Source organism: Tauraco erythrolophus, chromosome 1 (assembly GCF_009769465.1).
Source record: "Tauraco erythrolophus isolate bTauEry1 chromosome 1, bTauEry1.pri, whole genome shotgun sequence".
NCBI classification, from domain to species: domain Eukaryota; kingdom Metazoa; phylum Chordata; class Aves; order Musophagiformes; family Musophagidae; genus Tauraco; species Tauraco erythrolophus.
The window spans coordinates 30605847-30633600 of NC_141465.1; the positions used below are offsets into that span (position 1 = coordinate 30605847).

Here is a 27754-nt window from a genome sequence, read left to right on the forward strand (position 1 = left end):
TTAATTTCAGGCCCTCTTGCTCCCTCTTTTTTTTCCAATATACTATTTCTAATTATTTCTTATTTCCTTGAGTTACCTATTTCGTTTCAAACAATTTTTCCCCATGAGCAGATGACAAACGTGTGATTGCGTACGGGTCATGAGCTAATTGCATAGATGTGACATGGGCATCTGGCACACCTCTCTAGCACACAGTCTACTGGAGTCTGTTCTGGTACTCCAAAACGTTACCAGGATTCGCCTCTCCAAACTGTGCATGGAATTGCAGGAGGAAGTTTCCCTCTGTCTTCCTCTTTCACGCAGAGGTGTCTGGCTGGTAGTAGCACGGAGTTTTAAAGCCAAAGCAGTGGGAAGGGTTTCAAATCTGGTGCGGTGAAGAGCACAGCGAGCTGGCATACACGAGTCACTTGTCACTGCTTGTGTGCGTGCTCTTCTAGTTGTGTGCTGCTTTCTGCTTGATGCCCTGACTCTCCTTCTTCAATTCACTACTTCACTGACTTCCTGAAGGTTTTGGATTAGTCTGGTAGTATTACAAACTGAAAATAATCCTACCTTAAGTAGCAAACACTAATTTGCTGCAAGACATGCCACTGCTGTAGGAACTGCTGCATATACCATACCCCATTTTCATGCCATTTCCTTTTTGTGCCTTTTATCGTCATCCTCAAGAGAGACACGGAGCTCTGCAACATTTAACCACTCTGAGAATCTTAATCCAACTTGCTGGTAACATATTCAAGATGCTTTATTTCTACTTCCTTTCACTGTCATACCTTCATAATTTTTATTATCTGCTTTTTTTTTTTTTGAAAAAAAAGCCCCATGACATCAATGAGCAGGATTCATGGCTCTTTGAGTACCAGAAAGGGCTCAGTCTGGACAAAAAGATGACTAATGAGGAATATGGCAGAGGTTTCTGAAGTTATGGATGATATGGAGAAAGTTAGTAGAGATTTGACTCTTCACAGTTTCCTCCAATGTAAAAAATTGATGGGTGTCAAATGAAACTAATGGGATCAAATTCAGAATGCGCAAAAGAAGGTGGCACGTCTCTACCTGGGTACTAGACTTCTAAAAGTCCTTGCCAAAGGATGTCTGGATGCAAAAATCTTACCTGGATTCAATGGTACACTGGACAGCTTCCTGGAAACGTAAGTCCTTGGAGAGCTACTAAACCCACAGGGTGGGGTTCAGTTGCCTTTAATGCCATCTGAGCTCCCCAAGATTCCCCACCGTACGCCAGCTGCCCCTCAATAACAGCATAGCTCACCTGAAGCACTTGTATCTCCCGCGCCCTCACACAGATAGATGTCTTGGACCTCTTAGACACCTGAAGTGTTACTTATTGACTACATGTGGGCGGATGAATTGACCTTGGGGGCTTTTGAAGTGCAAACCACCACAGAACAGCGCTAAGTGACTGTATTTAGGAGTCAGGAGCGTAGAGGTCAAAGTATCACAAATGTTACTCTTCTTTCCTAGATATGTATCTGTGGGTGCTGTTTGAGGCAGGACACTGGGCGCATCTGTAGGGGAGCCCAGAGTCATACCCTATCCTCCATTGCCCCTTGCAGTCAACCCTTCCCAAGAGTTCCCTCCTTCAGAATAGCCTCATTTCAGGTAGGATGCCGACCTCAAATACCTACCAGGCTCTGGGAGGAAGAGGAGTAGTACCTTTAACTCTGATGTGCCAAAACAGGGGGTTAAGGGGAGATTTTCTCATTTCAAATGTTGTCCTTCAACTGGGAGATGACCAGGGAGTAGAAAACATGATTTTGTATACCCAAAAAACAGTTTAGATAAAAGTCCAGTGATGTTTTTGCAGCAAGGACCCAAGGATTAATGGTAAATGGTCACTCCTGCCATTTAATGTTTAGGAGACCTGGGGGATTCCCAGGAAATCCAGCTCCATCTGCACCAAACCCTTCTCACTGGGGGTGAGAGGATCAGGAAAAGGTGACTTACGGCCTCTTCAGTTGTCCCATCTCACAGTAAATCAGTGCTCCTGCCATTTCCCACTGAAGATTGTCACCAAGCTTTATCTCCCGAGAGTTTGTCTATTTAGTTTCATTGTAATATTTTAATCTTTTGGTACAATTTGCAGTTTGTCCCTGATGGGGGAAAAAAAAAGCCAAACCAACTGAAACCTACCCTGTGTGACCAGGCAGGGAGGGCTGTGGAGAGGGAGTCACAGCATCACAGGATAATAATGCAGGTGGGAAGGGCCATCAGGTCGGTCTCTGGTCTAACCTCCTGCCTGAAGCAGGGCCAGCTCTGGGATCAGACCAGGCTGCTCCAGGCTTTCTCCACACGGTTCCTGAAACCCCCAAGGACAGAGCCTGCACAATCTCTATGGGCAAACTGTTCTCCTTTCAGGCACACCGAGATGTATTCCCCTGAGGCTGTGTGCCATCAGCATCACTTGTAACATCAGTGCACGGAGAGGAACAGTCACAGAAACCATGGCTTCATTTTGAAGGTCACATGGAAAACACTTCACTGGTTACAATTATTCCTGACTCATCACCATCCCTCCTCCCATTACTAAATTGATTGGAAACACAGAATTGAAAGGAGAAAGCAAACTCGATCTGACAGCATTAGTCTTATTCCCAGCTTTACCTAATGGACAAACAAATCCACCCTGCCCAGGAAGTCTGTGGGACTTTTCTGTTCCCTTTATTACTCTGCCACAAGAAAGGATTCCTTACTGCAGCTAATTACTTCTTTACATTAATGAAAAGGAAACGTTGTCCAGACTAATGGTTAAATAGCCTTCTGCAAGCCTGTCACCGGCACCACAGGCTTCCTGCATGACCTTGTGTGTGCTCCTCCATTTGCCTTCGTTCATCAAGCTTAAAATGGGAGCAATTTACCCAGGCTCTAAGGCTGCTATAAGATTTCACTATTGCAAAAAGCTACTCAAGCTCGTGCCCACGTACAACGCAGAGGTACTATGTATTATTAACAGGATGTGGCCAAAGGAAAAGAGAAACAGAGGAATCAATTTTTCAAAGTCTTTCTTTCCCCCCCGAACAAGGCAGAGACGCAGCAAGCTTCCATGATCCTGGCCTGGATTCATTCAGTAATACTGGCACGCTGACAGTCTTCAATCAACATGCATGACAGCTCTTGTAACTGAAAGGATTAAAAAAGAAAAGTTGTGTTCAACGGCGGTACCTCAGCAACTGTCGAGAATAAAATTAAAAGGAAAAGAAAGCAAGTTGCAGAGAACCCAAAGACACCGGGAGGGGGAACACGAGCTGTGGGGAGAGGCAGCACTGTTTGCTGTCTCCATGATAATCTGGCTGCATGAAGGGAGCAGGGTGACGTTCTTGACATGTTATTTGCAGAGACAATAGCCTCAGAAACAAAGTATTTCCTGTGCTGTCCTGAAGCCCCTGCAAGCAAAGCAGGTCTGCTAGAGAAGACAACAAAAAACCAGCTGACTAGCAAAACTGGAGTCAAGAAAATGTCAGTCCCACATGTCAGTGCTATGGAGTGCCTGTGCTCTCCCCAGGAATCTGCTGCTGCTTCTACTGCAGGCAAGCCCAAGGGGCTGTGCAAGGCTCTTCTCGCAGCACTGGCAGTAACACCTTGTTTCCTAATAAACCAGTTCCCTCACATCCACCAGCCCACCTTCTAGGGAATATCTGCCAGGATCCATGAACATAACCAAACTGCCTATACATAACTAGTCCTAGCTCCCCTAAAGAAAAGCAGTGAGAGTCACAGTCTCACCCACGGGCCAGGGAAGCTCCTGCCCATCCTGCAATGCCTGATGTTATTGCACAAAACACCATCCCACAGTGCCCTCCTTACATTTAGGCTGAAATCCAGCACCCCAAAGGGAGGAGGTTTGGCCAAACAACCAGCCACGGCAAGACTGGAGAGTTCTTCCAACGTAATTGGAATTCTGGAATTTGCTATTTTTTTCCTCTTTTTAAAACACGCACTTAAGGTTCCTTGTGATCAGCATAGAAAAAGAAACAGGCATGACTAGCTATGGACGTAATAAGGAAAACGGCAACTCACTTCCACAGAATATGAGCTGAGCCTTACCTGAGGGTTCTTTCCTAAGCTACCGTGACTGGTAGGTGAGAATACAAGAACTATTCCATAGCGTTACACATTCCACCTATCGCACCTTCTGTGTAAGGCTTGATGTGTGACAAACGAGCTACATGAGTTTTTAATGCAATGCCTGATGTTATTGCAGTAGGACAAGCTCTTTATGCAGCTTCATACACAATCTGAAACATTGCAGTCGCCAGCAAAACCTAAACTGTGGAGGAAACAAACATGTGAACCCATCTAAAGAAAGACTGGGGCATTTAAAATAGAAGTTCCTGCTTGTTCACATTTGTTCTCTGCTCATCACACGAGCCAGCATTGGCACGCTTTGCACTCATGTTTCAGTAGAGGTTGATGCAGTTTCACAGATTTGGGGAACAGTGTTGCTAGTTACAGACCTGAACATGCCATTTTAAAGTTAGTGGTCCCACTAAAGGGGAGGTGGGACCTTCATGTGCCGAGGTGCATGTCAAATAGGCACACTGTGGGCAAATACTGGCATCTGGCATTTGATGTCTAGCAACGTCTGTCTGTCTCATTTTCTGTCCTCTAACAGGTGAGGCTCCAGGCTTGGACCTTCCATTGAGGAAACAAATAAATAAGAATAAGGTTTAAGTAGGAGAGAAGGGAGGCCAACAAGCTTGCCCCGGCCATTCACGTGGGACAGGCTGAAGCTCAGCACATGCTGGCCAAAGGAGGCGTTATTTACTCCAGAGCTCAGATCCCACCAAAAAGCAGAGCCAAGACAGGCTGAGTCTGTTCTAAGGGAATATCCACACATGATACAGGGCACACACTGCTAAGGGTGGAAACCCTACTAGTAAGGAGACTCCCTACAGGTTACTAAAGCCAGGAGAGTGATCTCAACAGCTTCATCTACCGTAGGACTTCCTCCCTTGCTCGCCTCTACTGCGAGAGGCACCTGTCTTGGAGCACACACATACACATACCACTCTCTTGTATGTTTTTTCCAGTATTTTATTTCTGACAGGCATTTACAACGTTCCATTCATAGAACTAAAAACATAAAAATAGACCTTCTTTCAGCTTATAAAAGAAATATATAAGAACCTTTGACATAGACATGTCATGACATTATGTACAAGAGCAACGGTACCTTCCCAGTACCAGCCTTCCAGTATTTCAGCGCTGACTGTGTTCCGCTGGGTACAGCATAGGACAGCTAAAACCTCCGCTTCTCTAATACGCTGGGACACAACTGACAGGTAGATGATATAAAACAATGATGTGATAATACAAAGGGTATAGAAACCTTTCTAAAGCTTTTACGAAAAAGAAATCAGAAGATAGCAAAAAGTTAATAGAGAAAGCTTTCATAAGATCAAGTATAGTGCACCAGAAACCAGAAAGGGTGGGCAAGGGGAGAATGCTAGCTGGGACACAAAGACAGTGATGGATTTTTTGGGGGAATAATTTTTTTGTTATGTTTTAAAATATAGTCAGAGTGGATTTTATAAAATATAATCCTAAAGCTATTATAAAATTTCAGGTTTTCAAAGTACCTACTAATGTGTCAAACATCAATAGATACCAACCAAAAAAAAGAAAATTCCTTATAATCTTCCTTTTTTCCTATAGGTGAAACTGAAATGGGAAAAGCTATATAAATCTTAAAAAAAAAAAGTGCTATTTTGTGTTTCGTATTTGGAAGTCTACTTAAAAACCACAAGATTTTAGTCACATTTTACCCTGTTTTAGATGTTTAAATAAAAGATTTAAAATGTTCAAGAGGTTTGCTTGTGTAGAACTTGTTCATACTCTATTGCAGTGGAAAAGCTTTTATAAAGGAATTAAAATACACTAGTTTCACCCACAGTAGAAGAGTGGATGAGGTCAGTTTTTTTGGCCACGAATTCCCTGTCCCCTAAGCCCAAACTCTGCCAGAGGGAGTAGACCAAACGGATCTGTGATGTTGCTACACTGGCTCCAGCGAGGTTACACCATGGATCAGTTTGGTCCACTACAATTCAGTCATGTCATTTTATTTTATTCTTTTTATTATCTAACTAAACTCCAGTCTCAAACATATACAATAATCCTTTTCCTGAAGAAAGTTATACCTAAATAAGAGTTTCCAGTTCATATTTTAATATAAAACCACCATTCCTAACCCTCTGCAAAAAGCTAGCCTCGTATCCTAGACGTGGAGCTACACTAACGCTGTAAAACTCTTATCCCTTTGTGCCCCTGCATCTCAGGTAAAATACAAAAAAATATTTCTTCAAGTGTTAAATTTGGATCTCTCTAAAGAGAGTTTGGCATCTTTATAATATTATGTAAAACTAGAGCTTCCAGCATTGACATTAAATTAGACCAGCCACAGACCAAGAGGACTTAACACAACATAAATCCCGAACCTTTCCTCACACATTCCTAAAATACATGTATATTCTCTTACATTTAAAGAGGGAAAAGTAATAAGAATACTGCAACTGTACATGTTAAAAAGGCAGTTTCCTCGTTAAGGAGATGAACCTACGACTGACGTTTTACGGCTATAAACCCCTCTGTTCGTTGTGCTATTGTTTAAGCTAGTTTGCTGCACGTAGGTTAAGACATCCAGAGTAATTAGTTTTCCAGTGATGATATTCTCCCCATACTTAATTTCAGCCCCTGATTATTTTAGAATAAATAAAATAGTGTGAAAGCCCTTGGTAACGTAAGACGGGACCTTAAGCTTATTCTGTTCCAGGTTTTGAGCGTTTTACGGTTGCCTGAAGTGTGGCCGCATGGCTTTGGACCAATTCAGCTGCCAAAATGGTGTGTGCAAGTGTGCAATCTATCGGGATCGGCTCTCCGCGGTGTGTGGGGACGGGAGGGAGGGAGGGAGGGGAGGACGGGGAGACCTACGCATCCAGGCGGGGAAGGGGACCGGTTTAGAGCTCCGTGTTCAGTTTCCTGCTGGGGACAAAGTCTTCACGCCTAACCCAGATGACCTCTTCGCCGTGACCCTCCACGTCGCCGTTGATGCCGGACAAGGCCGCCTGCTTCTTCAGCTGGGTCATCCTGGAGGCGTGCGTGTCCATGGCTGGGCGCGGGCGGTCTCCCCGGCACGGCTGGCTGCTCGTGATGGAGGCTGCCTGCAGCCGCTCCCGAAGGTCTCGGTCGGCCACGGCGCCTCTCATGGCCTCGCAGTACTCATCGTCATCGCTGAGGATGTCCGTTTCCTTGATGTCCTCCTGCTCCTCATACTGAGCAAGGTCAAACTGTTCCTCTACCCAGCGGTCAGTGTCCCCACTGTGCGTGGGCTGCTGGGGCTCTTTTTCAGGGCTGCTCGTGTAGACGGCATCTGAGTCAATGGTAAACCTGTTTCGGGCCAGCCGCCGCCTCCTCCTCCCAAGAGACTTGCTTGGGGCTGACACTGCGCACACACAAAGATAAAACCCCACAGGCTTTTTACACACGGTACAACTCTCTTTAAAAAGTTAGTCTTCCAGGGGCTCTTTATTTAACACCACTAGGCACAAAGCAGGGAGGCTCCCACGAATGACCGAGTCATTCGGCATCCTCCCTGCGGGCAAGTCACACTTCACTCAGCTACTCAGCACAGGTCTCTCTCCAGCTGAAAAAGGAGTTTCTGCTACTCAGATCCACAGTGGGGATAATGGCCCACAATTACTGTTCCTCCTAAGCGGTAGGCAGCCAGCCAGCCAGTACAAAGTGCATCTGTTCAGCTCAGCTTCTCACAGGCAGTGCCCTGCTGTCAGCACACTGCGAAAACTGACTGGCCTTACGCCTCGGTACGGGAAATTGCTTTGTCTGGGGTAAGAGCAACGCTACGGGTTTCCAAGTAGCTACCTTGGTGCTGAAGATGCTGCAATTGTTGCGTTATTTATGGGGAAGTAAGTTACCTGCCCAGGCTCTGCTACTCCCTTCCCCACTCCCTCCCTACTGGAGAAGAAAAAAAAAAAAACAAACCCACCCCAAAACCAGATAAACTTTCAGAATTTCCTTACTCAGCATCAGCTGGTCTACTAGCTTTTGCAACTGGCCCAATTAGCAAATTCACATCTTCCATGTTGGAACATCTTCATAAGAGGCTTGTGAGGCAAAGCAGGGGATGAATCCTGCAGCCGAAGGACCTGCAGGCATTCCAGCGCTTTACGTGCACACACACGTGGCTCCATGGCAAGCAGGTGAACTCCGAGGTTATAGTTTGTCCCCCTCCACTAAAAAGCACCTTGGCACTTTCAGTACGTAGTTATTAAACTCTAGCTTGGGGGCAGGGAGACATTTAATATCCCTGAGCCTCAAAACATGCATGAAGTACAAGAGCTCGGCAGTTGCGCATTTTCACTGTAGTGAGAGGTCTGGACTCTAAGAGAACAGTTGCATTTTGGCCCTCCGTTGACTCTTCTTCCTTACGATTTTAAGCGTCTCTGAGGCAGATGGCTAGCAACACACCGAGTGAGAAGCCATGCTGCGAATGTTATTGGTCTGGCCTGCCCATTACAGAAGAGGAACAGAAAGCCTGGTTGTCTACATTGCTGGATCTAATGAGCAGAAAAAAAAAAACAAAACCAAAACAGACCAGAACAAAACACGCGGCGGTGCCGTGCATTTTTCAGTTGGAAGCAAATGTTTCTTCCCTCCACCATCTAGTGTTCTGAAAATGAAAACCTGCTTTTCCCTGGGATTTTCTCATTGCTTTTGCCTGAAGTCAACTGAAAAGGAAAATCCATGGTTTAGGACAGGCCACTACAAAAATAGTAATATCAAGTGCACGCTTCTCAAAACGTGAGAAGTAGAAGCACGTGCCCTTTAGCAGTAGAGCTGAAAAGGCCAAAACGGAGGACATACAAAGCTATCTCTTCAAACAAAGCCACTCACTCGGGGGAGCTGATTTTTTCTTGTGCATTTTAGTTTAAAAGTGCTAGGGTTAGCTCAAAATTCTGTACATGCTTTTAGGAAATATGCAGCAGGCTTCTGCTTTGTTCAGCTGAAACCCCTTTCCAGATTAAAGTGCACAGCCAATCGGTACTGACAGGAACCCCATTTCTTCCCTCCATGCCAGAAGGACTGCTCTGAATCTGAGCCTTGAGTGCAAAGCAAAGTAAATAGAGGCAATTTAAGGCTCTCAAGGAGGTGAAGCACGGAAAACCAGCAGTTTTTACATACATAGGAGAGAATGCTAATCCTAATATACAAGTAACAGACACCACCACATGTCCTACAACGGTGCTGGGGTTACTGGGATCTTGAAAGTCTGTAGCCCTACAGTACCTGCCCTGTTCATGGCTGGCCTTGCACCTTTTAGAGCACACAATCTTTTTCCACCAAAAGGAACATATTGCTGGGATGAGGGCAAACTTTCGGTTTTAAGAAGCTGTCTTCTGTGTTTATCCCGCAGAATTGAGTGCACTGCCTTCAGAAAGTCCTTCCTGTGTTCTGGTGAACTGAAAAACAGGCGAGAATACAAAAGGCAGCGTTATCTCTTGGGAACTGCTAAAAGCTCGCTGTAAATGAGATAAATAATGGCCAGTTCTGTAATTTAAGACAGTGCAAACCAACTGGCACGCACTTCCCACAGAGAAGACTCAATTTAATACAGCATTTTCAAAGCAAAGCTAAATCTACAATCACTGCAACAGACATCCAAGGAAACAAATACACTGTTCGTTAACGAAACATTTAGCTCTTCACCCCTCTGGAGGCTTCCTTTTCCCATTTAGCTATTCATCCCTCTGGAGGCTTCCTTTTCCTCTGATACCAACCACGCTCTTCTCTTTGTCCGATAAACATCAAGTTGACCTATGGTGACTAATTAAATCTCAGTTTGACTCCTGTAAACACACTCCAAGCAGAAGTCCTGCAACTCTCTACTACCTAGTAGTAGGATTTGGTTTGGTATCAGATCCATTAGACCCTAGTGAACTTGTGTACTGAGTTCTTATTTGAACTCTAAAACACATCAAGGCAACTGCCACAACAAAGATGGACGAGGTTTACTTGAGCAAAGGGCAATGCCCTAAAAGCAGAGGTTGGAACTTGGTGGCATGACAGGTGCCAGCTGAACAAGACACATGAGCAGCTACCTGACAGAAAGATCCAATGCTGGAGTTTAGTTGGATGTCAATGTGTGAAAGGAAAATTGTAATAAAGATATTCTCATAATGATGGAAAGCTGGTCAAATATATGCCTTTATTTGAATACATTTTACAAAATTCTGCCTGCCAGAAGTAAGGTTTTAACACCCCCTCCCCACTCCCCCTGCTGGCTGTTCCCAGATTGCCTTAAAGGAAAGGCATAGGCAAGCTGGGATACAGAGATGTAGCTGCCATTGGAAATATGGAAATGCACTTACCTACAGCAAAGGTGAAACGTTCTTTCTGGCCTGCCTTCAGACTCAGATTTAACATGGACAATCTCACAGACAGAATTGGTCTCTGCATCTAAAGTGAAAAGCAAGCACTGCTTCATGCAACGGTTTCTCATATCTAACCCCAATTAGAGTATTTATTTCATAATCCTGAGAAAACGGTTTAAGACCATCCAGGATAACAAATAATACACTGCAAACAACATTAACTCATGGCTGAAAGGCAGCAGTGGGCAAGTGAGTAATGAGGAGTACTGTCACATTTTACAGCAATCTCCTATGTTCCTCCCACTTTCAGTTATGCATTAGAAAGGGAGCAAATTGTTTAAAATTTTGAATGCAATAAGCTTCACATGAAGCCATAAATGACAAGAACAAAAAATCACTAGCTCTGTTGTCTCATAGCTGCAAGATTTCCTTCTAGTCTCCAGAAGGGGAACAGAGCGAACCAGAGTCAACAACAACTTTGTCCTTGTTTTCCTGACTGGCTTCAGAAAAGTACTGACAAGCTGCAGAAACACAACCGGAGCTTCTGTCCCTTCGTTTCTCTCCAGGACTATTACAGATGTTGAACTTGTGGGTTCCTTGCTCAGGCCCCGGAAGCTGCATACACGTGTACTAAGGACAAACATTGCTCAGTAAACACCCCCAGACTGAACATTAAGAACCCTGCCAAATTCATGCAGCGGGAAAGCTACCTGCACTTGCCAACGCTCGAACCTGCAGTGCTTCTAAAGGTATCATGTGGCGAAAGCGGAATGGATCCCAGTCTTCATAAATTGAAGCTCTATGTGATCCTCCCTGGAAGAATTTCAAAATACCGTTAGGAAACGAGACACCTTGGGATAGTCAGACATGAAAGTCTCCTTTGCTTTGCACTGAGAACACCCAGCTAGAGACTTGTTGCAATTCCTATTCTCTCACTACAATGTCTTAGTAACAGCATCACTAATGTGCCTACCTATGAAGGTCTTGCTAAATTCTAGACAAAAGAACCATTAGACCAATCAACTCTTACCAATGCCTTCAAAAGCCATTTGAGACCAATGCTGCATTCTCTCCTCCAAGTGCACATACACTCAAAAACATGCCTAATTTTTGCCTTAGTCACTCTACAGTTATTTCATGGCCATTTGGCTTTAGAAAACAACCATACAAGCATTTCAAATCACACTTTGGTTTATGCCATATGTGGGAATCAAAAAGTTTTCCATAATAGTATAAACTGTGTTCCCTATTGTAGCAAGGCATGTGTTTACTGTCAAGCTTAGCTTTAACTTTTAATCCCAGTCTCCAGTAGGATCCCCTGATACATACTGTAGGCACACCTAATTTAGCTAAGAGCTGCCAGCACGTGCTCCGCGGCATGCAACAGCCAGAACTGAAGTGAGGACATTGTGTTTCACTAAGAAAGTTGACAGACATCAGCTCTCATATTTGATTCACACACACTGATCAAAGAGCCAAACACAAGAGAGATGTTCAAGGTGACGCCTTGTTTCATGGAAGTCCTCTCTACAGCATGGAATAGATGTGGCAGGTCACAGGAATGACTAGTCCAGCAGTGAGCAAAGGATGAACTAAAGGAAGGCTTGCAGAGCACTGCGCCCAGGCTGAACAACAGCCCCACTCAGCACTACTCAAAACCTCAGCTGTGTGGCAGAGAATAAGAATCACATATGCAAAAGCACACTCTAGGACCACAGCATTATGGAAAGCAAATCATGACTGTAGCACCACAAACACACACAGCATCGCCGAAATAGTCCATGCAACTTACAAGTTTCTTCTTCTGTTTGGAACCATCCTTGTATACAAGGACCACAGCAGTTTTGAACACTAGAGGAGAAAGTTAGAAACAAAAGCCATGTAGTCAATAAGGTTGGGAATGGGTCTCCTCTACGCCCAAGCACACAGAGCTTTCAACTCCTCACACAGCCCTCACCTGAGCCAAGGAGGGAAGGCAGGAGTAAACCTACCAGATCTCTTGCATATTCTTCCCCAAAAAACCCAATCTCAACTGCTTTTAGCACACAAAACCACGTTACTTCAAAGTCACTTAAAACTTAAAGAGTTTAAGTTACCAGTTATTGGAACAACTATTCAAGCAGCAACAGTCCTATACAAAAATGTGATAACTTTAATCCCCCTCGCTCAGTTCATCTCAGACAAACGAGCAGCATCCAGCTACACGCAGCCAGTCAGCAGATGAGGACAGAGTCTGAACCCCTCCCAGGTGGGACAGTGGACTATGCTGAATTAAAAAAATGAGCACTACTGGCAGGCAGAGGTGTAATCCGATTCCTCTTTTGCCACCTAACATCCACTTGGAGCTGGAATTTGTCTTTTAAGACTCCAGTTTTCTTTGGGATCTCTTTCTTCAGGCCTCAAACGCACCCTTTGTTTTAGGATTGAATTGCATGGACGCTTAGCTTTGGACATTGTATGAAACCAATTTAAAGCTTTTTGCAGTAATTAAGAGTGGCTGCACATTCCTAACATCTTTCATGAGGCCTCTCAGCTTCAGGGTATGACCAGGTGCTTTCCCAACTTACAGGAAAGCAGTTAATTTTTATATGCTCTTCCAGAGCAAAGCTGGAAGAGCCTGCGTTTGTTATCTGTTTGGTATAAACCAAAAATAAAAATCATTGGCTTCCTAATCAGCATCGCTTTCTGGAAACAACAGAAACAACAAGGAAAAAGCTCTTTGCGTGTAAAGAAATTTAGGAACAAATAAAGAAAACCTAGCACACTCTGCACTACTTGATACAATTTGCAAAGTAGAAGAGACACGATTTAGCCAATATAAGCAATCATGTACCTTTCCAAGGGACCATACTCCAATGCAGTGGAAAGACCTTGAGATCTATGCCAACAAACAGTTTCAATTTCTAGTTTGGCCACCCAAGATAGACTGCTCAAAGGGAAGGAGACAGACCACTCAAAAGTAACTCACTGGGAGTCCTGGCTTAGCTTTTAAGTGCTTTTTAAAGTTTAGACATACAACTTCTTTCTGGCAAAAGGCACAGAGAAAAAAGGCAAACTCTCTTCAAGTTCCCAACCCCATCCTACAGGATGTGAAGTAGAGTGACTTGGCATCGATTAGACTATTGAACTATATCTTTCCAGAGACAAATACTTTTCTATAAAGCCCTCAATTCATAGCCTCGGGTATGGGTTTAAGAAACCCTTGCACTACTACAGCAGTCATCTCCAAATTCTTCACCAGATTTAGATCAACACAGAACAGAATTTGACTATTGCAGCAAAGAGAAAATATGGGTTTAGGTTCCAGTCAATCTTGCGGAAGGCAATGCTTAGCTACCTTCAACAAACATCTGCTAAGGCACAGCCGACAGTCTTTTAGGCATCCAAAATAAAATTACTGGGATACAAACCAAATGCTGCCAGCTCAGGTTCCTTCTTCCATTTCCCCAGTGAAGCAGGAGGATTCAGCCATATCACTGTATTATGCAAGAGCAAGTCCCCCATCGAAAGGTCTGCAACCTGCCAACACAAACACACGCACAAAGACACAATGCGTAATCAGTTCAAGAAAGCTTACTTGAATTTTCGGTTCAAGAAAACTTGCTTGAACTTCACTCTTAAACAAACAAACACACACCCCACGAGCAAACTTTTGGAATATTTAACCAGATGACTGCAAGCGTCTGCAAACAGACTGTGACAGTTGGCAACAGATGCATGTAAATCCTTAAAGGGTGAGCATAAATTAGAAGTCAAACTCAAGAGTCCAGCTCTCATAATTTGGATAGAAGGCAGGGAAAAACCCAGATGTTTTCCTTGCATTTTTTGCTCCTTTGTCCATCTTTCTCTCTACCAGTTTCTTTCTATTTTGTTTGAACATTTAAGCATAGCCCCCATCACACACACAGAGTTTAGGGTAAAGTTTAGAGGCTGCATCACGTGAAGCAGTCAAAGCGCTTCCTCCCCACAGTAGCTATGGCTCTTGATTTCACGCAAAGGCTCATCTGTGGAAACCACATTGCTGAAAATGGACCAGTAAAGGAGTTTATAACAACTGTTATGATGATGCCTACTAATATTGCAGCAACTGGATCTTGCACTTCGACTTACAGCCTCTGAGAGTGACAAATGGAGGGCTATCCCCACTCTAGGGGCCATGTAAGCCCATTCCTCCATCCTCCTCTCAGTGTAGTCTGACTTTTGCCAAAGGACACCACAGATACCATCACCACAATAACCTGAGGTCTCCTCAATAACAAGAACAACACTAAGATATGTGTTTGCTGTCCCCTCTTCCACATTAACACCAAACCACGACTGCTTTCCCAACAGATGTCCCGACATGCTCTCTCCAGCGCTGCTTGCCAGTACCAACTTTGGTCTTTGCCCTCTGTGCACCATCTGATCCTCCCTCCCTGCTGCTGCTATCCAGCTCTCACACCCAAAGCTTCCTCAACATTACTCAATCCCAGACCTCCTTTGCCCTGTAGCCCAATGCCTCTTATGTTTGTTCTTCATCATGGCTGTTGGCAAAACCCCATTGCCATTACTTCATGTGGTCATGTCTCTCCAGCCTTCACTCACATCGCTGCTCCCATCAGCCCTTTAGTAAGTCTCTACCTCATCCTTGAATCTCCCTCGACCTCACTCCGTTCCCATGTTACTGCCCACCACTCTCCTTCACTGCGCTGCTGGACTGCAGACCTATGTTTTATCAGTAAACGGAGAGTCCAGATCTCAGTCTGAAACTTCGAGACACCCTCCACGGGTTTCTGAGATGGTCAGCCAGGACTGAGCCACACTGGATCTTCACACTTTTGTATATGCACCATATGAGACATATAGACCAAAGCCCAAGGGGCTCTCACATATCAAGCCCACTAACACACCTTCTAAAACAGAAAGAGCAGTTTCTCACACGCTGCACCTCACATTTTGATATCTTTAAAGTGATTAAAGAGCTAAGTACAGACTTGCCTCAGCATGCCAGTCCACTCAGACAGGTGAGGCGAGATCATTTATGTGGAGTGAGGAGGTCCAAGACATGGACCTCAAAATAGTGAACTGCAAGCTGGGATGTGGTTTTGACCCAAGCACAACACTGAAGGTGATTTAACCCACTACTTCTTTACAGTGGTCTCACTCACTGAGTTGTACATGGAAAAGCAGTTTTTGAATTGGATTGGGATTTATCTGTTTGCACTAGGATCCACTTAAATGACGCTGCACAAAAGGTAAATATTTGACACAATTTAACATTCACGCTACATGACTCAAAATAACAGCCTTTTTCTTTTAAATTTGATCATCTGTTACCTCTTTTTTCTCCCCTGTTTGTTCTGCTATGAGTTGGTCAAACACTGCCCCATATTCTTCATGGATTTTCTGCATTTCATTAATGTGGCTGGCAACTTTGTTCATTGTTTTTATGGCCACTAGAAGAAAGAGAGATAGGGGAAGAGACAGAAGGTATTTTTAAGCCTCTGAGAGGAGGTGGGAGTAGGAGGGTTTCAGATCAGAGGTTAAACGGGGAAGAGCAATGTAGGTTAGCTCCTTACCATCAAGGTGATAATGTTCTTCACTGTCTACGTCAGTCAGAGCAAAGAGCTCCTTCAGCAGGAGAGGGTATTTCAGTATCCGCTGTATGGGTTTGATGAGGTAAGACTCCAGCGTGGAGGAGTGCTGCCGTCGGGGATTCTGAGCATCCAGAAATGCCTTGAAAGCAGTGTCTGTCTTGGCTGGAAGATTAAAATGAAGCGATCGGATAAATCAAAAATCCGAACAGCTGCCCTGATAAAGTGACTTTTCCAGCTTTAAATTCATTTATCCAAAGACATTTTGCAAGGAAGTGCAGATTTATCAGGTCCACAGTATTAGATTTATGCACTTCAAGTTTTGAGTTACTGACACTGTGCCACAGATATGCTATTTATGATTCAGCATCAGGCACCCACTTACTGTACCAAAACATGCAGGTTTTAATTTCACTATCCACAGTATTTCTGGCCTTTCAAATACTTTAGAGCAGCATATATTGTTTCAATCATCTGTTTCCTTTAAGAAAAGGCTCAAATGGAGTATTTGTAACAAGTCACTACTCATGAGTCTAGTCTGACAGGTACACCTACAATATTGGTGAGTCTGGTTATTGTTACCTCGTTAAACCTTAAAATGCAGTATTGAACAACAACATCAAAAATCAAGTGCTAGGAAGCAGGCAGGAAGCAGTAAACATGATAGTACACTATATTTTGGAAGCAACAGCAGACTGGACACCTGATTGCTGTAATTTTTCTGCCTGGCTGCTACTGAATTTATAAAAATATTGTTTTGTCTGTTGATCTCTCTACTAGAACATAAATTTGTACACGGAAGGAAGCATGAAGAAGGTACCACTTTTAGACATACAAGTTATGCAGTGCAGGAACAATTCCACACAATTGCTTTTATTAGAGTCATGTCCCCCACTGAGGTTGGATGGTTTTTTTGCAGACAGTCACCTGATTTCAATAAAGCAACTTCAATTTTAAAGCCAAAAAGCCACCTGCACCTCAGCTGAGGACATCAAATTACACTTGAAACACGCTCCCAGGCTTTTTAAGAGATTTAGCTCTGGAATAAAATTTTAAGTTCTGTTTGTGTGATAATTCAAGCACAACCATTTCTTATTTATAAATACAGTCAGCAATGAAAAGGCAAAACACAACAACCAGACCTACCTAAGTCTACATTAAGGTCTAACAAAATGATGAGGAAAGAAATTATGGATGTGACTAGCAACAAATCATTTATTCATGTATTCCATAGAGCTGCCAAGTATTCTTTGCAGCATAGTAAATAAAGAGTTTACAAGTAGAAATTTAAAAAAAAAATGTGTACCGCAAAAAAAAAAGCAAAACAAAACCAACAACCAAGAAACAAAAAAATCTGAAACTTTTGATTGTCAGGCATCCAGACGTTCTTTGAAAAATACGAGCTCCTCCCTTAACAGCATTGCTCCTACGATTGGAACCATTTGTTTATTTAATGTCTTGGCCAAAAATGAATCGCATGAAGCACTGCTAGCTCTAAGAGATTAACACTTTCACAGGGGAAAAAGCATCACTCCAAGGCAAGGAGGCCCACGAGCGTTTATAAGCCAGACCACAGTTCATTTATCTCCTTCTCAGCAAGCCAAGCTCTGCTAGAAATTTGTACATGGAAACTTCTCAGGCAAACTGAAATGAAGGTGAGAGGAGACAGAGAGGGGAGAGAGAGCACAGTGAAGTTAAAATATTTAGACAGCTTCCATAAAACATTCTCCCAGGGCGATCTGTTCCTAGTCGCTGTCAGCGTTCAACCACATTGGCTGCAGCTTCAGTGGAATTGCCACAAGCAAGGATTTGCGGCAACCTCTAGGAGGATCCAGAGGTCATTACAAGTGTCACCACTCCTGGTTCCAAAGTACACAGTGATACAGTAGCACAAGCCACATTGCCCATTTATGAAATCTTTCCACTCCCCACATGACTGAAAAGAAACTGAACATGTCAAGGGAGAATAAATTGTGGGGGGAAAAACTACACATGAGGTTAACAACCTCTTGTAATGGGCTACTCAGGTATCATTACATCGATGGTGGTCCAAGAACACCCATGGCATGGAGCTCTCTGTGAGCCTCTTAAGCCAGATGGACTTATTTCCCTACTGCAGAGGCTCCTGGAGAGCAACCAGGCACATGTGCGCCCCCATTCCTCTGCCACAACTTGCCCTGCATGGTTTGGGGTGCAGCGGCCACCTTTCATCATCCACAAGGGCAATCTGTGCCAGCTCAAGCCAACACTTCACTGCAACATCTCTCTCTCTGCATGCCCAGGTCTGTTTGTCCAGCACACGGCTCTTACCTTTCACCAGTACTTTGGGGACCTTCGTGTGGCTGGCACAGAAGGCACTGTACAGCTTGAATCGGTCAGCATAGTAAAGAAAGGATCCACCCAAGGAAAACAACACTTTCTAGGATTTAAAAAAAAAAAACGGTGTTAGAAAAAAAAGCACATGAAAGCCAGTGAGTTATTTTCCCTTCTGCAGGGTCACCTGAAGTTTCCATTTAGCTTCCAGATGACAGGACACTGCATTTTTGGAGTGTTTTCACACCATCTAGCAAGAAACAGGCCCAGCCTTGGTGCCTGGATTGAGGCTAAGTGATTAACATCATTATCCAAATTCCTGTTAGGACCATCTGGAGACACCACTGACTATACAGAGAACTGGGTTCACAGCTCCCAAACTGTATTTAAATGCCTGAGCTTAAACCCTTATTGATCTAAGTAATGACCAGAGGCCACAGGAAGGACTGGATGAATCTGACTTTGTAATAGATTAAGACACTAAGGAGCTGCAAGCAAGACTATCATCCCCCTGCACAAACACACCAAGGTCTTCACTCTCTTGAAAATGAGTTTGTGTTAAGGGCCAAACACAATCCTTCCCTAACAGGTCTATGCCATGGTCAAGCATTTGCTCCACTACCCGCTTAGGAAGAAGAAGACAACATGGGGCTGGAGGCGACAACACCTAGGCAGCTTGCCTAGAGCAAGCAGAGGGAAGCAAACTGCGGAATTGAAACCATGAATCCCTGAAGTCTCATTTTGCACACTGCTTTCAGACCATGCCCATAGGACAGAAGCGAAGTTGATGCATGTTTTATGGAAAGAGGTGGAATAAGCAGCAGCGCTCAGAAGACAGAGTTGTCTCCATAAGGAAGCTTCTTCCACACTCCTCTCTCAAAGCTCAGAGCACACAGTGGTCACAGAAGCTTCCTCCACTAAAAAAGTACCTCCGTGCTTTCTGTTATACAAAACAAAAGCTGTGTTCTAGCTACACGAGGGCTGTGTTCACCATTGACGCTTGTTTTAAACAAGTACCTGATGGCAAAGCCAGACACATACAAAAAAGTCAACTTCTTTCAGTAGTTCTTCCAGGGCTGTGTGTTAGCTGAAGAGCAATCCCCATGGAATTATTATTATTCATCAAGACATCCTGTCCTCTACCAAGGTGAGTGCTCAAAGCAAGAGTAAAATTCCCCAAAGACTAAACACTGTATTAGCTACTTGCCATATATCCAGTACATGACTACATTAGAAATAAAACAAAGTTTCTGTTTCCACATTTTACTATTGCTTTTTTTTAAAAAAATGAAGTTCATATATCTTTAGTTTACATTTCTATGTTTGATGCATATCTGCTGATAGTTTTTGCCATATAGTTCCACTATGTATCAAAAGCCTCAATACAGAATTCAATTTATAGTTCTGATCTGTAGCCCTAGTAGGCTTCTGAACTACTACATTAGACTTGTCAGAACAAAGATTTTATGTAACTTTCCATTTCCAGCTTTTTGTGACAGCCTGAGACAAAAAAATCTGGCAGAAGGGCAGGAATAGCATCTAAAAGCACATGGCGTTACAGATTTTTTTAGTGCTCTATATGGATAAATGTAGCATGAACTACAATCGTTAGCAGGATGGTTTTCAAACAGTTCCAATATTAACTAACAATTAATCTTGAGCAGATGTAGGTTTTCACATGAACAGTGACAGTAGTCAGACAAATAAAATAAAGAGTGTTAAAGGACTACTCTGAATGTAGACAACAAGATTACCTTAAATTGCTCAACTTTTTCAAGCTTTTCCAGGTCTGGAACCAGCCTTACTCCATCTTCAAGAGTTTTCAAGAACTCTACCTGGAATGCTACCATTTCAGTCAGATTCCCAAAGAGAACATCCAGCTAATAAGAGAAAAAAAAAAAAAAAAGCATGATGCTGAAAATACCACTTTGCAGCTAAATCACATTTTCTAGAACTTCAGTAAATTCTCAGTCCAATTGTATAATCAGTGTGATGTCAGGAAAAAAAAAACTAGACTATACATTACTGAGCAATTCCTTTATACTCTACTCAATCTATTATTTTAAAAGAAATGTAATTCAAAATTTCTCCATAGCCCTTGCTCAGACAAGCAAGTCAAGCTGGGGAGTGAGGGGAGTGCAGAGGTGTGTGTAAACTATCTAGCAAAAAGGGAAGGAAGAGTTAACATACCTCATCTGGTGTGAGGAACGTTTCCTTTTGTAGAGGCTTCAGGTATCTCTCCATTAGACAATTTAAGTCCTAAAAATTCAGAAAAAGATTCCCATGTTGGTTCCTTGAACTGCCTCTCAGTATTTACTGAAGTGGTAAAGATCACCATTTACCGAGTCTATGAACTTTTCCCTTTCACACATAAGACAAAATAGTTGGATTTCACAGAATTTAAGATAGTAAAAGGAAACATTTATACCGTTTTACTTACAAAATCAATACTGGAGCTCATTGAGCAGTGTTCTTCTGCACACCAGACAAGTAATTTCAAAATGACAGAATCAGAATTTGGAAAGCCTACTTATTTCAGAGGTTTAAGTTACTATTCTAGGGACAGGCTGTAGGATTGAATGCAAGTTAATGCAGAGATACGTGCACAAAACATCATTTGAAGTATTAGAGGAGAAACTAGCAAAATTTTCCAGAAGGAGGAGAAATATTAGCAGACTGAAACAATACATCAAGACCCCTTACTTTGACATAGGTGCGTTCCGTCTCGAGAAGTTCACAGATAACCTTTCGCAGTTTATCTGCATCTGTGAGCTGCCTCATGGTGGCCAGCTGGGGTCCTGTAAATTCCTGAGGATGAGCACTTGAATCAGAAGGGTTCATTTCATGCAGACTGCGACAGAAAGCAGCGACCTGCTCTGTACTCTTTAAAAAGAAGGAAAAGGAAAGACGAGCGGTAATATTTTAGGTAAGAGCTGTAGGAACGATGGAGCTGAGAAGCCTTTGCAGTTAAGCAGTTGCAGCCTGGGGGCTTTTTAACAGCCACCAAAGTCCAGAAGTGTACACATCATTTCATAGATCTGTCTATCCTATCTCTCAGTGACTGAGAATAAGGGGGGGAAAAAAAAAAAAAAAGAGTTGTACGATTCAAGTGAATGGAATGTTCAATAACATTCCTGGTATCAGACAATCATGAGCTTTAATTAAAATAGGCTCGTCCAGCATTTAAGACTGAAAAACAAACAAACAAAAAGGCTCAAGAATCGGGAACTAAAAATGACTGTGCAAACAAAACTCACACCCCAGCCCTCTGCCAGTTCCCTAATCCAGTTTGCAACAGTTCTGTAAATAGCTGTGTCAACACAACCAAGGAGACAAAGCAGAGATAGAAACCACTTTGGGGAAGAAGAGCCATCTGGGGAACCCAAGCCTCTCCGGGCTTCAAAAGCAAGCTCTTTGGGAAAGTAACCGTAGATCTGGTCTGTGTCTGGAAACATGCCTTGCAGGGTGAATTTCTTCCCTGTAAGTCAGGTTTTTCAGAGCTTTTACATCTAGCTGGTTTCTTTAATGTTTAATCAGCTGTCTATATATAAAGACAGTTATCCTCTCTTCACCTCCTCATGTTAGATCATCTTCTCACATCTTTCGTTACGCTGAAAAGTTTGGAGCAGGTATAGTCTCTGGTGTCAGTGACGACAGCCCCAGGCTTCTAGGGTTGCCAAAGCAGCAGTGTGCTCGGTCTCCATCCTTCCCAGTGACCTGGAGGGAGCGTGGGAGCATGGGAGGGAAAAGAGCAGCTGCACTTGATCATATCTCTCTAACCTTCTGCATCTAATCCTGCCACAGTATCTTAACCCAGATTTAGTGACCTTCCAGCACTGTCTCTGTAGCCCTCCAGTCCATACTAAAGCAACTTACCCAAAATTAGTCTGTTCAAACAGAGAATATGCAAAGAGAGGAGGCAAAAAAAACCTGCCCCCCCCCAAAAAAAAAACCCCAAACAAACAAAAAAAATAAAAATAAAATAAAAAAAAAAAATAAAGAAGAGAGCACATCACCACCTTGCAGTTTGGAGACAGAGCTCTGACCCCTGGGACACCACTTCACTCTCACCAGCAGGTAGCAAGAACATCACCCAGAGTCTGCAGTACCCCACACCTTCGTGATGACTCAGTGCTGAAAAACCTCTGTATTTTTTAAGCTGCGCAGTCTGCTCACATGCAGCTATTCTCCCCTCTCAGTGCACCTATAGCACTACACAGCCATGAAGCCCAAGAGGAGCATTAACCATGCTAGTGACAAGTAAAGGATTTCCTGCCATAATACAGTTGCTTTCCCTAAATTTACAGCTTTTATGGCTGTAAATGCTTACCTAAGTGTACCACTGCAAGGCATATTACTAAAGATGCTTGTTATGCAAAGGATAATTTTCTTCAGGACACAAATGCAAGCAATGAACTAATTGCAACTGACTGTCTATGCAAAAATGCCTCTTGGATGCAGTTTATTACAGGAAAAATATTCATCTTCAGTATCTGAGGTTTAACTCAGATGAGGAAGAAAGGAAAACCATTGTAAGTGGAGGGCAGGGGGAAGCAGTAAGTTGACCAATTCACTTCAAACTCACTCAGATTCTGGTAATGGCCCATGTCACAGAGTTGGATTTATTAGTCAAAGTAATTCCTTTTCCTTCTCAGCAAGGTTCCACCTATACTTGCTGTACTCTTAAGTAAATCCAAAGCATAATCAAAATTTTAGGTTAAGTTTGCATTAGATTTCAACAGGTGCGATCTTGATCCCAACAGCCCCAATCCACAAAGTACAGTAGGTGAAAGTATGGCTCCAGTGCAGGCAAAAAAAAAAACGGCCTGAATCATAGAATCATCTGGTTGGAAGAGACCCTCAAGATCATCGAGTCCAACCATTCACCCTGCACTGTCAGGGTCCCTAAACCATGTTCCTCAACTCCTCCCCCGAGTTACCCACTCTGCTGGAAAGGGACAAAGAACTGACAATTAACAGATGTTAATCTGAATCTGCAGATACATTTAGCTTTCTTAAGACTATTTTGTGAAAGAGTATTTGAGGAGGGCATATCCAGTGACATTTTGTTGTAAGAGCCCAATGTACACTTAAAAATAGTTACAATGTGTAAACCAAGTATGGAATCGAACCCTAAAAATAAACTAAGTGTTTTAAGCAGTTCATGCTTGATACCCCGCAGACAGCTCACCATCCTGCGAACGGACTTGCAGTAAGTTGCAGTGAAAGATGGGTGACCCAGAAAGAGAGTGAAAATCCACTTACACCATGAAACACCAGCAAGTAGTTGAAAATTGGATAACTGTCATATAGGCATACAGTGTGCCCCAGAAGGAACAGCTACACCCATATGCCAAAAAGGAAGCGTAGAAGACTTGTAAAAGCCTTATCTCCACCTGTGCACACTTAACGAACCGCTCGCTGACTTCAGCCATGGCCGGCTCCAGCCTGCGGCAGGGCTGAGCTCTGCCTTCCCGCTGCCCTGCCTCACCTCTTCTACATACTTCCCAAGCATCATTCACCCAATGCTCTTTGGACAGATGAGAAGTCTACTGCACAACAATGTTCACAAACCTGTTTTCTTGCTTGTTCATTGAACAAATTTTCATTCCTGGTTTCCTTCCTGAACGTAATCCTCGCTACCTTATATTTACTTTAAAAAAATCAATTTCTAGGCAGAAAGCAGATGCATACTGCACCCAGGGATGTTCAGACCACAGCTGTTTTGCTGAAAACTCCCGGACAGTATTAACAAAAGCCTCTCCATCCCCATTTTCCTTAAGAAAGTGGATAGAGTAGAGAAGGTCTGGAAAAGAAACAGATCCTTTTGTCTGCCAGTACCAGCTGTTTGCCAGCTGCAACATGATAGCACTGAACGAGGATTCCTCCAGGAGAAATACAGCATCGCACTTCAGGCACAATTCTGCAAGCAATCCCATCTAGCAACCTTAAAATGAGACGGAGGGCTGGCACAACTGGGCTGTAAAGCCAAGTTTATTTTGCAAGTACATTAACCCTTCCTCAGCAGGAGGCTTGGCAGAAGAGCTAAGCTCACATCCTTCCCATGCAGGAGGAGCACGTCCTTAAACTCATCAAGCATGCTGATGCTGCCCACAGTGGGGAATTTTGGCTGCCTGCCTATAGTTGTGAGAGCGGAGTGCCATTTCCCCTTGTGCTCACCAAATAAAAATATACGGGTGCCTGGGCATCAGGCAGATTGCTCCCTTGAACGACATGCAGCACCTCTGTTCCGCCACGGATGGCAAACTCTAAGCAGTACTGATCTCCCGAACAAAACTCAGGCACATGGCATCCTTTCATGCACTGCTAATGACATTGCACAGCAACAAAAAGCCCCTACAGGGTATATACGTTACAGCTCAGCCTCAAATTCATAACCTGAAAATTAAAACAGCATGAAAATGCGTTTAACTGCTAATTACTTAGACTAGTCGCGTTGCACAGTAGATCTGCTCACCAAATACAGCATACGGTACAGAGAGTCACCAGCTCGCCCAGCGCTTTCGTTCTTGAGTTTACGGTTAACTCTCCAAAGAGCCGACATCGCTGGAAAGGCAGTATTGCCAGAGCTGTCACTCAGCTAGGAGGAAAATCCCAGTTCTCCACATCTTCAGCTGATCCGAAAAGGCTTTCCCACTCCAGACAGATACTCCGTGCTGCTTACTTGGCACGCAATGCAGAAGACGGCTGCATTTTAATAAGGAAGGGCAGGGACCATATTTCTCTAAGCAAAGCCTTTCGCATGTATCATTTGCCGCCGGCCTCGTTCACTCACCGCATCAGCTGGAATTAAGATCCGGCTCCCAGTCGAAGCTGAGAACTCAACGCTGTTTTTCATAGACTCGTTAAGAGGAAAACTTCAGCAGAGAGGCTGAAATGCAGCAAAGCAGAGGTGAAGGCAGCCCAGGAATATAAATGTCTGTTGCCTGTGGCTGAGCACAAGCCGATTGGCTACGAACGGCACAGCTGAAGAATATTAAACATCTGAAGGGACCGAGACACAGAATTAAAAGAACTTAAAAAAGCCAATTACACTACCGGAAAACCTACCCCTCAAATCCCCATTCTAATCCTTTCACATCTATTGCAACACATTGAAGGTTTTGAGACTTAATTCTGGTCTTGAATAATGCTGCAGAGGGAAAACGACCTATTTTCTCAGAAAAAAAATACCTCTAAATAGTATAAGCATGTACACACACAGCCCGATACAGCACGCTCCCCCAAGCACAAGTGCTGCAAGGTAATTAGCTTTCATTTCAAGAGGCAGATGTCTTTAATTAGAAACAGGGAGAAATGAGTGTCCTGCAGTATTTTAACTGATGACAGTTTTTAAAACACATCCCAAATAAATTCAAAGGACCACTACAGGAAAAAATATGCACAAAGATTGATCTCGAGATGCAACACAACACCCATCTTAGCCTTTGGTAACCTGGAACATTAAGAACTCACACTTATACTCAGTTTTCAAGGTATCTCCTTTGAACCTCAATTTATTCTACAATATGTAAAAGGTCAAAACAGTCAGTTCACCACAAAGGCAAGTAACCAATTAAGAAATTACTCTGGAACGAAATGTTCCCCATACCCTGTTGAATTGGAGACTAACAGAGGGGCATCATCTAGATTTCGTAAACAACCTGAAACTCGAACTCACAAGCTAGATGAAAACAAGCCTGAAGAGGTGGCAGAGAGCAGGATTTCCTTTCCCCTACTCTCCTCTTGGCTCCCACGCAAAATAGGGAGAGAAGGGAAAGTCAGGAGCCCATGCCAGAGCAGAAGCACATGGGAGCGTAACTCGGGCCACTGTCAGTTGCACGGCTTAAAGGAATAGAGTTGCAGCCAGAAAGCGTACCTGCTTCCTACTGTTTACACAGATTTCAACCCAAGAGATACCGTACCTAAGGCGGCTGCTGGATACTGGAAAGGCATCATGAAATTAGATAGGGAGCAAGTCCAAAGAACAACAGCTATCCCACACCGCTGCACTACAGATGCCTCAAGCCATCTTGGAAATGGGTTTCTATTATTTTATGAGAATAGTTCTACAGACATCCCATTTTTGCTTATTATTATAACAATTCTTTTGACAATAGTGATGGAGAAGTAAACTCTACGTTATTAGGTCTTTAGGATACACAGAAGATAAGATTTTCGGAACAGGGAGGAATCCTCAGAGCTACTGGTATACCCTTCAAATCCTTCACCACCATCAACAGCTTGGAGGCTTTTGCAGATTAAGAAACAAACGCACCACTACTAAGGAAACACACCCACGTGCACACATGCTGGGCTGGGGGAAGGGAAAGAGACAGCCGGGAGGGAGGAGGAGGAGGAGGAGGAGAAGAAGAGAAGACACATTCGAGTACCTCCTGTGTCATAAATCCACCTACCACCTATGCGACGAAATTACAGGCAAGTCAGAAGGGACCGACGCCCAGCTTTTGGTAGGATTTCAAACAGCTTACCTCCACAAAAAGCCCACCCAGCCTGTGCTACACGAGCAGATGAAGGAGAGCTGCAGCGCGGCGTTCCTCTCCTTTACCCATGAATTATTAACTTTCTCCCAGGATCGCTTTGCTGGATGGAGAGCCAGGAAGTTTCCTTGGAGAAGCTCGGAGCTCTTCTCCTCTGCAGCACTCTGCAGGCATCAGCAGACCGCCAGCAGCACGGCGCGGTGCTGTTTGCAGGATTCAACCCTGCCCCAGGATCATGCTATCGCAAGGCAAAAGGTATCCCAAACCCTATTTTTGGGTCTTCGGCTGCTAACGCTTCCTCTGCGCTGAAAGAAGGGGAACTCTGCGTTTAGCTGGGAGGCTCCAGCGTAGTTAAACTGGATTTCCTCTGCTGCCCAGCGGTGAATGGATGAGAGTGCTCCTGCCCTGCTTTTGCCAAGAAGGGCAGACAAGAAAGAAAGTCTCCCCTGAACTCCACCATCCGAGGGAGACTGGAAGCTGTGGCTGTAATGGCGATAGCGGGGAAGATGCTCCTCCTGGTGGTACGAGGGCTGAGCGTTTCACTTCCCACGTACAAAAATAACCCGTGTAAAACAGTGCTGAGGACATCAGCTTAATCTTCTGCTCCATAATCCTGGGAGCATGGAAAGGTGTGGCAGTGCATGGACAGGAAAACATCTTTGCTTTTTTCTCAACGTACCAGCCCAGGGGTGACTTTTCATGGAAAAATATGTGTTGTAGACTCCTTACTTCCCATGCAGATTGGCTTTCCCCAGCATCCAGAAACGCAAAGGGATTAGGAAAACCCTGTGGTTAACTGAGCTTTTTTAGGTTAGGTTTTTTCTCATTGTTGTTGTATTTAAAAATCAGCATGCGATTAGCAAGCAATGATATCCTCCCCTCTACCCCACACTGGAATTCTCTATAAGCATTAGAGGGTTTCTGTAGCTTTCGTTAGAGAAGAACCACGAAACAAGCCCACTTA

At 43.8% G+C, this 27754-nt stretch overlaps 1 protein-coding gene across 6 annotated transcripts in view; it reads right to left on the reverse strand.

Moving 5' to 3' along the window:
• Window positions 1-6971: 6971 nt before the first annotated feature.
• The window catches only part of TIAM1 (TIAM Rac1 associated GEF 1), a 119757-nt gene continuing 98974 nt past the window's right edge, over window positions 6972-27754 (reverse strand). For 3 of the 6 annotated variants that reach the window (XM_086631681.1, XM_086631697.1, XM_086631688.1), the window contains 12 exons: window positions 20993-21172; window positions 20480-20548; window positions 20044-20169; window positions 18287-18395; window positions 15962-16141; window positions 15720-15838; window positions 13814-13922; window positions 12196-12254; window positions 11114-11216; window positions 10401-10488; window positions 9319-9491; window positions 6972-7456 (listed from right to left, as the gene is read on the reverse strand). In XM_086631681.1, the coding sequence (XP_086487807.1) occupies window positions 6972-7456; window positions 9319-9491; window positions 10401-10488; window positions 11114-11216; window positions 12196-12254; window positions 13814-13922; window positions 15720-15838; window positions 15962-16141; window positions 18287-18395; window positions 20044-20169; window positions 20480-20548; window positions 20993-21172 (1800 nt within the window). Of the gene's footprint in view, window positions 7457-9318; window positions 9492-10400; window positions 10489-11113; window positions 11217-12195; window positions 12255-13813; window positions 13923-15719; window positions 15839-15961; window positions 16142-18286; window positions 18396-20043; window positions 20170-20479; window positions 20549-20992; window positions 21173-24767; window positions 24855-27754 lie in introns of those variants that run through there. The other 3 variants (XM_086631725.1, XM_086631715.1, XM_086631706.1) reach the window with 3 other exon arrangements.